Source organism: Bos javanicus, chromosome 7, assembly GCF_032452875.1.
Source record: "Bos javanicus breed banteng chromosome 7, ARS-OSU_banteng_1.0, whole genome shotgun sequence".
In the NCBI taxonomy this organism is placed as follows: Eukaryota; Metazoa; Chordata; class Mammalia; order Artiodactyla; family Bovidae; genus Bos; species Bos javanicus.
The window spans coordinates 50,588,340-50,600,550 of NC_083874.1; the positions used below are offsets into that span (position 1 = coordinate 50,588,340).

The 12,211-nt window shown below is 51.4% G+C and overlaps 1 protein-coding gene and 2 pseudogenes across 4 annotated transcripts in view; 2 read left to right on the top strand and 1 right to left on the bottom strand.

The window, feature by feature from the left end:
* The window catches only part of NRG2 (neuregulin 2), a 195,113-nt gene that overhangs the window by 35,530 nt on the left and 147,372 nt on the right, over positions 1 to 12,211 (bottom strand). For all 4 annotated transcript variants that reach the window (XM_061423650.1, XM_061423647.1, XM_061423648.1 and 1 more), the window contains exon 2: positions 6,642 to 6,813. In XM_061423650.1, coding sequence (XP_061279634.1) covers positions 6,642 to 6,813 — 172 coding nt within the window. The remainder of the gene's footprint in view (positions 1 to 6,641; positions 6,814 to 12,211) is intronic.
* LOC133251334 (small ribosomal subunit protein uS11-like) lies at positions 963 to 1,587 on the top strand (annotated as a pseudogene).
* Positions 2,415 to 6,059, top strand: LOC133251333 (large ribosomal subunit protein uL22-like; annotated as a pseudogene).

Genomic DNA, 12,211 nt, shown 5'->3' on the forward strand with positions numbered 1-12,211 from the left:
AGGGGTTTCTGGACTTGTCTAAGAATGCCTGCCAACAAAGCAAAGGCAGAGGTGAATGAGGAGCTAGAGCTGGTGAGGACATGAGCCCCAGGCAGCTCATGGGCTGTCTCCTGGAGCTTGATGCTTAGGCTAACACCTCTGTGGAGGGCTTCACACCCAGCCTTGCATGCCCAGAGCCGTGGGGCCAGGCCTGGGCAGGGATTCCAGTGCTGTGTGTGACTCCAGGGCACCTGGCCTGGCCTGTCCTCTTCTTTCTGAAGACCATGCCAAACCTTCCTTCCTTCCGTCGGCTTCCCTGCACTTGCCCGCAGGAGCCTGGGCTCTGCAGGATCTGTTCATACCTCTCACCCCTCCCTCTGCCCCAGTGCTCTTTGGGGCCAGTCTAAGCTCTGGATAAAACCCCAGGGGACCCCAGGGGGGAACAAGAAGTAGCATGAAAATTTCTTAACATGATGTAACTTCCTCCTCTTAGTCCTGAGTTTAAAAAAATCAGATTCCCAGAACATGCCTAGTGGGCTAGGGAGTGGTGGAATGGGAGCCAGGGTAGCAGAGCTATAATGGCCCTGAATCCAGGGCTGGAGAAACAGAGCCATGAAGCTCATGGGGAAGGAGGGCAGTGAGCAGAGAGGCTGCGCCAGGGATGGAGGAAGACAGCAAAATGACCCATATCTCTCCCTGCGCTGTGCTTTGGGGACCAGTCTCTTGAGCTCCTCCTCAGCCCCTGATGCTGGGCTCTTCCCAGATCTCCTAACTCTGGGATCCCCCAAACCAGCCTCCACGAGCCTGTCTAGTCAAAAGGCCTCATTTCTGTGATGATATCCATACCGATGATATGGTGACAGCTGCCCGACTCCCTTCCACCCCTCCCGGCTCATGCCGGTCTCTGTCTCCTTGGCCTGTGTTTGCTTACAACCCTCTTCTGTCAATCTGAGTTTCTTCTCTTCATTAAACAGACCCCTGGAGGCCCCTCTGGCTACACCAGCATCTCCTCTCTGGCTCCTGCCTAATTAGATGCCAGGGAGCCCAGCTGCCCCAGGACCAGGCTTCTCCAGCTTCCTGGCCACCAGCTCTTCCTTAACACTAGACAAGCAGGGCAGGGGCTCACCTGGGGGTCTCAGGGTCAAGGAGGCATAGGGGAGAAGACGTGCAGAAATGGCACCTCGCAGGAAGAAAGAAAAGAAGGAAAAACAGGTCATCAGCCTCGGCCCTCAGGTGGCTGAAGGAGAAAACATGTTTGGTGTGCCACATCTTTGCACCCTTCAGTGATACTTCTGTCCACATCACGGATCTTTCTGGCCAGGAAGCCATCTGCTGTGTAACTGAGGGGAGGAAGATGAAGGCTGACCGAGGTGAGCTCTTTCCATAGGCTGCCATGTTGGCTGCCCCGAATGTAGCCTAGAGATGCAAGGAGCTGGGCATCACTGCCCTTCACATCAAATTCCAGGTCACAGGAGGAAACAGGACAAGCCTTCAGAACCCTTGCCCCAGGGATGAAAATTGGGCCAACTGAGCAAGTCACCCTCACCCCCTCCAATAGCACCCACAGGAAGCGGGTTCACCATCTGTGAATAGGACTCCTCAGATTATTGTGTTAATAAATTGCCTTGATGTAAAAAAAAAAAAAAAGAAGGTATAGGGGACACAGAGATGGACCCTCCTTGTCACCCACTCACAGTGAATTCAAAGAAGCGTCCCTTACACCACCTCAAATGCAGGAGAATAAGATGGAACCAGGCTCACAGTTACCTGGAAGGATGGAAGCTAAAACCAGAAGGAAGGACTTCCTGCATGGAGGAGTGTGAGGTCTGTGAAAAGGCCGGGGTGCAGGGAGAGCCCCTCCCCTTTGAGGAATCAGAAAGAGGCTAGGGGACAGAAACCAGGGCCCCAGGTTTGCTGAGTGCAGGCATCTTGGTTTACCAGCTGTGTGATGATCGCCCCAGTTCCAGGAAGGTGGCCCCAGCCTGGCACAAAAGGTTCTGGGGTCAGAGCTGAAGGGCGGGGCTCTGCAGCTGAGGAGCGGGGCCACCACATTCTCCTAGCTCCCTGAGAAGCCCCAGGTGCTCAGGGCCCCCTCCCACCTCCCTGGCAGGCCCTCTGTCCCCTTGCTGGGCTGACCCAGCTGCCCCGTGACAGGCGCCCTCCTCGCCTTTCTCAGTCAGCTTTCTGCTGGCAGGGACCAGGGATCTGGGCAGCTGCCTCCTCCACCCACCCGCACGTTTTCCCCAGCGCCTACCTCCTGCTGCCTGCCTGAGGGGCCTGTTTCAGCCTGCCCCTCATAAACAGGGGAACACATGGTTCCGCCGGGGAAGGGCTCCGTGCCCAGGGCTGGGGAAGGGGGCGGTCTTCTCCGGGCACAGGAAGGCTAGGCTGAGACACCTCAGCGGGGCTGCCCCAGAGACAGGCGGCGCCCAGTGGGAGGGGCGTCTCCATAGACCCAGAGTGACATTAAGACAGTGTGGCCTGGGCAGAATGGAGCACTTGGAGGGCTAGAGTGTGCACTGCAGTGTGGGCAGAGGAAAGATGATTTTGCCAGAAAGGAGACTCCTGCCCCCAGCCCCCAGCCCCCACGCCAGGTGAAGTGTATGTGTAAAGGTGGTGGTTCTCCGAGTCACAGTGAGGGAATGGGAAATGACAGGGAGTGAGGCGCTCTCCACCACAGCCCACTCCTCCAGCCCATCGACTCACTGCAGGGAGCAGCCCCGGGGCAGGATGGGTGGAGCCAGGCAGTTTGAAATGTGGCCATCGGGACAGGATCCTGACAGGAAGGGGGGAGGGGGCACACTCAGGCTGTCTGGAGGCCTTAGTACCCCCAGGAGACCCAGGGGATACATCCAGGCCTTGTGTGGGGACTGGGTGCCCCATCTGTCTGCTGACACCAGGGCCTGACCAGGACAGTCACTTGTTCGAAGGCAAGGTCAATGCAACAGGTGTCCTGCCCAATCCTACGCCCCCTGCACCCAGGAGAGGTGAGCAGATCCTGCAAGATCCTTGTCAGTTCACACGGAAAGCAGATGACCTCCGCCAGGCTACACAGGAGACAGGGTGTGTCTGGAGGTGGTCTCAGAGGTTCTCACGCTGGGAGAAACAGCCTCCCACCATGCCGTGAAGCTGTGTCTGAGGCACCATGGGAGGAGATGTGAGAGCTTGCTGGGGGAGCTCAGGAGGGTAACCCAGAGGGTGTGACATTTAAGCTAGGCCTTGGAGATTTTTGCAAAGGGCAAGGTGAGGGGAGCGGGTACTGCCAGCACAGGGAACAGTCTGGGCCCAAGCCTAGGAGTCAGGAGCACTGAGGGGGAGAACAGCGAGATGGTGAGTTATAGGCCAGGAAGGGGAGCATTAGAAGAGCACCACAGCCTAGGCTGTCCCTGGCATACGGCAGACTCTCAAGATCTGCCAAGTAAATGAATGAATGATCAGATATGTGCCCTGTTAGAAAAACCATCCCCTGTCAGAGCCACCGGGGTCAGTGAACCTGTGGACCTCTCGAACTGCAAACAAAACCAGGCATACGTTTTATGAAGAAAGGGTCTTTACCAGACTCTCCGCTAAAGCTAGACGAGAAACTGTGAAGATGGGGCCACGCCTGCTCCACCGCTGGTGCATTCCCAGCCTTGGGTAGAGTCCCCAGCACACAACTGACGCTCAGCACACATACGCGCAAAACAGAAGTGAATTCACAAAGGGGCCTGTGGCCTAGAAAAGGTGGGGAATGCCCAAGAGTAAGCCGGTGGAGGACAAGAGGCTGGAGGCAGGGAGAGCAGAAGTGGGCGGGGAGAAGGAGGCCTCCTTTCTGAGACGTGGTGTCCGCCTGGAGGGGACGGCATGAGGGCAGGCACTGGGCAGCGGGCAGTCTGGTTTCGTCACAGCCGAGAGGGAAGTGCAGTGGGGCAAGGCAGGGCCAGAGAGGACGGGGGAGAGGCAAGACTAGGGCGTTCTGGATTAGAGATGTCTGGGGCTTTTCCAGTAAGCAGCGGAGGTGACCTCTAAAAATAGTTTGCATTCATTTGACCCAGAAATTCCCACAAAATTGTGTAAATCAAGAAGTTCCAATGTTTGTGTTCATTTTCAGAACACTCGTGAAGCCACGCAGGCCATTAAGTATATGCATATCCGAGAAGCCACCAAGTATCAGAAGGATGTCATTTTAAAGAAGCTATGTGTGCCATTTCATTGTTACAGTGGTGGAGTGGTAGGTGTGCACAGGCCAAACAGCAGGGCTGGGCGCAGGGTCAGTGGCCCAAAATGAGCCCTGAATTTTTACTGCACGTGCTCAAAACCGCAGAGAGTAGTGCTGAACTTAAGGGCTTAGATGTAGATTCTCTGCTCATTGAGCACATCCAGATGAACAAAACCTCCAGCCTGTGGGGCAGGACTTAGAGAGCTCACCGTCAGATCAACCCGTACATGAGCTCTCCCTGCCTCATGGAGATGGTCCTCACTGGAAAAGAACAGATTGTTCCTAAACCAGAAGAAAAGGTTGCATGGAAGAAAAAGATATCCCAGAAGAAACTGAAGAAACAAAAACGTATGGCCCAGGAATACACACTGCCAAAACAAAAAAAGCAAACAAAAGTGAAAAAAAAAAACAGATAAGCACGGGGAACCTCAGGGGTGGTATCTAGATGGCAGTATGGATTTGGAACTCAGGAAAGGGAAAAAAAGCCATCAGACTAGAGATGGAGGCTTGGGGTCATCAGATATGAGAGGGTGAATTCACCCATGGGTGGAGAGCTCTGGGTGAAGAGCGAAGCCCCAGACACAGAAAAGTTCCAGCATTCATGATGCCTGAGAGAAGGGGCTCAGAGGCACAAGAGGATGAGGAGGCGGCACACAGGGGCAAGGAAGCAAGTGGCACACGTGCCAACGGCTGCTGAGGGGCCTGGCAGCCAGAGGGCCCCGGGAGGGGCCTGAGGTCACCGGATCTGTCAAGAGCTGCAGCCACAGAGAGTATTGGGGTTGTGTTTACAGGGCAGGTTCCTGTAGAGCAGAGGTATGGAGGATGAGCCAGTGAGGAGTCAGTGGGTAAGAAACTTCCTCCACGTGGTGGTGAAGGGCAGGAGCGAGATGGGCAAGAGTCGGGGGAGGAGGAACAGGAGACGGCAACACGAAGAGAGAGCTTTTGGAGGAGAGGCGGTTTTAGTGGTTTGTTGGGAGAGAGAGGGAGAATTCACCAAAGAGAGGAGTTTGTTGGTGGCCCAAGGGCTCTGAGGGTGCGTGTGCAGGAGGGTGTGGGTGAGTGTGAGGGTTACGTGTGGATCAGGAACGGGGGTGAAGACTGGCCACGTTGTGGACTATTTGAGCATAATGTGGGCAGCAAGGAGCACCCCCACTCCTGACTTCTGCTGTCTCAGGGCAGTGAGGGGAGGCCACCTTCCAGAAAAACAGAACAGGAGGGAGACAGGCCCCAACAGCCTGGGAAGCCAGTCTACTCTTCTCTCCAGCTTGGAGCCAGGCATGGCGGGACAGCGGGAAGGGGTGAGGGGGTCTCAGAAGGTGACTTGATGGGCAATCTGAATTTCTTGCTAACACCATTGACTGGTGACATCCCAGAAACCCTCCTCCCAATTTCCCTCAGAAAGCAGTGTTTTTTTTAGCTGTAAACCTTTGATCTGAACTGAAACCTTCTTAAATCACTTTCTATTTTCTGCCTGGACCACTTTCCAGGATGACAGGTCCTGTCTTTGCTCCCTGCTCATGGAAAGAGGGTCAGAAAACTGCAAGCATCGCCCAGACCCTGACCCCTTCCCTTCACAGGTTCAGATGCTAAGGCCAGAGGGCAGGATGTATACATCCAGGGCCTCCCAGCAAACCAGGAGCAGCCTGAGCCCAGACATTTTCCCATTGCTTTTGGCTGTGGGGCAGGTTGGAGGGTCCTCTAAACTCATTTGCATTTTGGGGGGTGAGGAGGGAATGACAGCCCCTGGGGAGGAGCAGGAAAGGCTGGGGTGCCCCTCAGCCAGAGAGGGAAGCCTACTGTACCCTCAGAATCTGCAGAGTGGAGGTCAACCTTGTTCTGCCTTCTGACAGCCCCTCAGGGGCCGTGAGAGGCAGGAGAGAGGTGAGGGACTGCCCTTGGATCCTTGGTTTCTCTTGCCTGCAGCCCCCTGTCTGACCAAGATGGAAAAGAGACCACCTTCCACAGCCCAGAGACCCTAGACCTTCTGATTCTCTTCCCTGGAGCCTTGACTCAAAGACTTAAGACAATCTCCAAGTCACAGGCGAGCTGTCTGAGATTCCTCTGACACCAGTCAAAGCCATGGGCCCCTCCCCTCACCTGGCTCCCTGCCCAGTGACAGCTTGCTGAGCTGAGGAACTGGTGCATCATCACCCATGACCTCCTAGACACATTATAGATCAGAGTCCTTTACCAAAGACTGCCCAGTGGTGGGCTTCAGACCCTGTGAGTCCTTTGAAAAGTTTTATGGACAAGATGGGACTTCACAGTTAAAGCTGACTTTGACATTCAAATGGCCTTCATCCATCCAGTGATGTTAATTAAGGGGCTACCATCTGCAAGACACTGGGGCAGCATGCCAGAGCTGGAAGGAGAAACTGGGAGCCACAAAAAAGGGAGATGGGAACTGGTTCCGTGCAGGAAGGAGGCAGGGCGGCTGGCAGACGGAGGGAGGGATGTTGCTCACCTGCCATTGCCATACTTGATGCGGATGTCCCGACTGCGGTTGAGCTCCTTGCCGTCCTTGAACCAGCGGTAGGAGGGCAGAGGGTTACCCGCTGCTGCCTCGCACTTCAGCGATTGCTTCTCACCCACCTGTCCCGTCTGGCTCTTCATCTTCTTCAGCTTGGGCCGAGTGGCTGTGGGGGTACAAGGCAGGAGGTGAGTGTGGAGGTGCTGAGACAGCACCAAGCATGCACAGTGGGGATAGGGCCACTGTTCTAGGGGAGGTGGGGTTTGATCCTGGGGAACCACCCTTCCTGGTGCCGTTTCCTAGTGCAAATCAACAAGCCTTCACCAAGGGTCTGTGATGCTGTCAGTGTGAGTACCACCGATGGAGAGTTTTCCTTCATGCCTGGAATGGTCTTCAGAGCTTTATACACATTAACTGATGAAAATAACCCTGTGAGTTCACTGCAAGGATGAAATCCACTTACAGATGGGGAAAACTGAGGCTCAGAGTGAAGTCACTTCCCCAAGGGGATGAAGCTGGAATTCAAACCCAGGTCTCCTGGACTTCAGTGCTTATGATCTAATTCTCGTCCCAGACCCGCAGGCCCATGGTGGACCTAGAGGAGACAGGTGGACCAGAATGACAGATACAGCTCCTGCCCTCAGGAAATCCAGTCTGGCAGAGGAGCTGGAACCTAGCATCATAGCAGTCATGGAGGCTTTGGGGTGCTGAAGCCCAGAGGTGTGCCCCCAGTGGAGGCTGGGGAACAGCTAACTCAGCTCAAAATCAAAGGATGGGGGAGCTGGAAGGGAGGGAGGTGGTCTAAGCTGTGGTTTATCAGAATCGCAATGGTCGGTGATGTGAGCTGACCTGCATGTGTGAAGTGGCATGGCTGTGTGTGGGGTGGGGCCGGGGGACATGGGCCCAACCAGAGCTGCGGGGCTGCAAATGTCAAGCTAAAAGGCTTCTCCTCTTTGTCTTGAACACCATTCTATTTCCACACGCCCCAGTCTCCCATGTTTCATCTCCTTGCTCCCCTCCCTCTACCAACCTATTAAAAAAAGAAAAGAAAAAAGTACTCTGTTCTTAGGAAGGTGATGGCAAGCCCATGTTCCCTGCTGAGTGTGTAATAATTCCACTGGGACAGCCCTTGACAGGACACCAATGCCTTTGTGTGTGCCCTCATTTGGTCACTGAGCTCTGTAAGGCAAGCGGCATGCTGACTCAAAGGGTGATGATGACATTCAGGTTAAGAAACTTGGCCAAGGTCACATAGCCAGGCAGCCCAGAGCTGGGACCAAAGCCCAGGTGCCTGGATGTGCAATGTATCAGGGTTGCACCCGGCTGGTGTCTGATTCTGTAGCCTCATTATCTCTATTTGAGGAACCTGGTTGAAGGTAGGGTCTGCTGGGGCCAGAGAGCTGTCTAGTGACAGCAGACCCCATTTGGCCATTGGTCCATCCCCTACCACCTCAGGCCAGAGCTTGAGCTGGCCCTGGATAAAGACAGATAAAGACAGATAGCCCCCCTTGCTATAGATGGGGGCCTCTCAGTGAACCTAACCCTGGGCTGCTGCTTTCAGTAGGGAGTAGATGAGAGTGGGGGCTTTCCTGGTGGCTCAGCAAGTGAAGAATCTGCCTGCAATGCAGGAGACACAGGAGACGTGGTTTCGATCCCTGGGCTGGGAAGATTCCCTGAAGGAGGGCATGGCAACCCACTGCAGTATTTTTGCTTGGAGAATCTCATGGACAGATGAGTCTGCCAGACTACAGTCCCTGGGGTTGCAAAAAGTCGGACATGACTGAAGCTACTGAGCACGCCGCACATACAGAGAATGAGGTGCACGGAAAGAAAGGGATCCCAAAGCCTTAAAAAATACAGTACATAGACTCAAAAAATGGTGCTTGTGAAATGGTTTTGTTCATTTTTGAAAATTAAAAAATACAAATGGATAAAAGAAGAAACTAAAATCATCCATTATCCTAGAACTCATAAGCAAAACACACATATACCACACCTACACATCTATTTTTAAACAAAGTGGGACCAGTGCCAGTAACATGTTTCTTTCATTTAATGAAACACTGTAAGCCTTTCACCTTGGCATTAATTATTAATAACAAATAATTCCCAAATAATAACAAATAATTCCCAAATTATAAGGCAGTCATCTCCAGAGAGAGGATAAGAGACATTAACTAAGAAAATGGTTCCATGAGCAACTCAGTTTGGGAAACCTGCAAGTACGCATTAAAGAAGTCTCTTCATCAGCTTCAATATGATTCCCCAAGTAAGAGTCCTGGAGCTTTTGGGGGAACCCTTAATAGCATTTCAAGGAAGTAAAGTTATGTGGAATAAGTTCTAGAACCTAACTTGTGTGTGTGTGTATTTATAGGTATTTAAATATTTTAATAAATATTACATTCACATGATTTAAAATTCAACAAGTGAAAAATGGTATATGACTTACACAAGTCTCCTGATTTCTGACCATGGCCACACAGTTGCCTTTCTAGGAGGCAATCAATTCTATCAGCTCCTTTTATGTCCTTTCAGAGATCTTTCAAGCACAAACAAAACCCCCTAGGATTCACACACAGTTTTTTCTGTAGCACCATTTTCAAGGTTACATAATATTCCTATATGGGTACACCATAATGTAACCAGTTCCCATTGTGGGGGAATTTAACATACAGTCTCCCCTGCCTCACTACACCTCATCACAAACAAGCCCAGAAGAATATTCTTGCAGCTCTATCCAGTGTATATATTCAGTGCACATCATCCTTTGTATTGATACATATCCAGTGTATTCTGCTGTACGGGCAGTGAGGCTCCTGACTCACACTGCCTGGAGTCAAATCCAGGCGTTGCAACTTGTTAGTTCTATATACTCTGTTGTTGTTGTTTAGTTGCTAAGTCGGGTCCGACTCTTTTGTGACCCCATGGACTATAGCCTGCCAGGCTCCTTTGTCCATGGGATTTCCCAGGCAAGAATACTGGAATGGGTTGCCATTTCCTTCTCCAGGGGATCTTCTGGACTGAGGGATGGAACCTGCATCTCTTGCATTAGCAGGCGAGTTCTTTGCCATCTGAGCTACTAGAAGTCCTCAGGCCATTGTCTTAATCCTTTTGGGCCTCAGTTTCCTCAGAAGTGATAAAAACAGCTCCTACCTCATGGGATGATGACTGGGAGGATTATATGAGATAAGGTATGTAAAGCCTGGCCTGCACAGAGCATTTAAGAAAGGTTGGCTATTATTGTTATTATTATCCACCATTATTTCCTAAGGCAATCTTCCTAAAAGTGGAATTGCTGCGTCAGAAAGGGGTGGGATCTTCCTCAGTTTTACATGTTGCCAAATTGTGTTCTGGAAAGGCTGCTCCAGTCTGCCCTCCCACCAGTGAATGATGGTGCCTGTTTTTTCCACACCCTCACCAACACTAGGTATTATCATGTATTTAATCTCTGCCAATTAGCTAGGCAAAAGACGATGCCTCTTTGTTGTTTGATTTGCATTTTTTTGATTCCCCCTGGTGAAGCTGACTGCTTTTCCTAAGTGTACTGGCTCATTGTATTTCTTCTCTTTGAATTGCCTGTTCTTGTCTGTACTCTGTTTTTCTATCAGGTGCTCATCTTCTTACTAATCTGTAAGAGTTCTTTATAAATATTAAGGTTGTTCACCTTTTGCTATAATATTTTCCTCTCGTTATCTGCTCCTTACATTTTAAAATGCTAGTTTATTGTTTGTTTGTTTTTTTTTGAGGTTTTGTGTGGGGTTTTTTTTTGTGAGGTTTTATGTGTTTCAATCTGTGGGACTTTCTGGAACTTCGTTATTCTAATGTGACTGAAGCCCTGCCTCAGCACCCTTCCCCCTAGCCTACACCCCACCATCCTCCTACTGCTTGTTCTGGGGACCCCAGTCACTCTTTATCAATAATTGTCAACCCTAGATGCTAATGAGAACCAAATGGTAGTAGTAGTAGTGAAAGTCGCTCAGTTGTGTTCGACTCTTTGCGACCCCATGGACTGTATGGTCCATGGAATTCTCCAGGCCAGAACACTGGAGTGGGTACCCTTTCCCTTCTCCAGGGGATCTTCCCAACCCAGGGATCGAACCCAGATCTCCCGCATTGCAGGCGGATTCTTTACCAGCTGAGCTACAAGGGAAGCCCAAGAACAGTGATGTGGGTAGCCTATCCCTTCTCCAGCAGATCTTCCCGACCCAGGAATCGAACTGGGATTTCCTGCATTGCAGGCGGATTCTTTACTAACTGAGCTATCAAGAATCAACTAGGAAGCTAGTATGTTGGTGCCTGGGACGTTTTCTTGGACATTCTGAAGCAGGACTTGTGAGAGGGGGTCCAGGTATGCAGGTTTTAAAAGCACATAATAAATATGTAACATACTGTAAGCAAAAGCACATAAATGTGGAGCTCAGTGTCTGGCTGCAAGATGAACACATCTTTAGAGGTGGCTTGACTCCAAGGCTGGGTTGGCACCTAGTGGTCTAACCTCTTGGTCACCTGGTGACCTGGTCACCTACAACTAGGCTCCACCCCCTCCTCATGAACTGAGGACACAGAGAGCTCTTCTCAGGTTCTAAGGTGCCTCCTTTCCTTGCTTGGAGAGTGTTGATATTCCCTGCAGTTCTGAGATGAGGGAAGCCCCTGACCCTACCCTCCTGACCCAGGCCCCCTTCCTCCGAGTGAGCCAGGGTGGGGATGGGGGGTTATCTGGTGGGAAGAGGCGGTGCTTCCTGACAGGAGTCCTGGTGCAGTACTGAGCCCTGAGCCCGTGCCTACTGCTTCCCAGTCGCAGTGATGGCGGCACAGAGACTGATCCAGAGACAGCAGGCATGACCGCAACTCAGAGGACCCGGGATCAGGGGGCTTCAAGGTTGTTCCATGCCACCGTGGGAAACCCAGATCGTAAGGAGCCACCCCATCTGGTGAAACTCTTCTGTCATTCAGCTACTTCTTGACAGTCTTCTTACTTTAGAGCAATCCCATCTGGTTCGCTTGTTCCCCATTCATTCATTCATTCATTCATTTACCCTATTATATGCCAGGCACTGTCCTGGGTCCTGAGTGTATAGTAGTGAACAAGGCAGATAAACGTCCTGCTTTTAGGGAGCCTACATTAGAGGGAGGAGAATATATAATAGCAAACAATCTCAGGAAACATGAGGCCAGAAGGAGCTCCCAGATAAAGGCCTTGAGCGGGGAATGAGCTTAGTGAATTTAAGGGATAATAGAGGCCTAGGTGGCTAAAAGATTATGGAAGACAGGGGAGCCTTGAGAGAAGGCCCCGTGACTGACATGAAGCTGTGTGAGTGAGGATGTGAAGTCTGAGTTTGTTTTGCCTCCCCACCCCTGACTTCCTATGTGCCTACTAGAAATTTTTAAATTACCTATGTAGATCGTATTATATTCCTATTAGCACTGTTCTAAAGGATGACAAAATAAAAACAACCACACATTTGAATCATGCTGTGTTCTTTATGAAGAATCTTCTTTTATGTCTCTTAACGATTCCCCACAAGCATCCTCTGAAAACTATGTATCCTGCTCTAGCAGAGTCC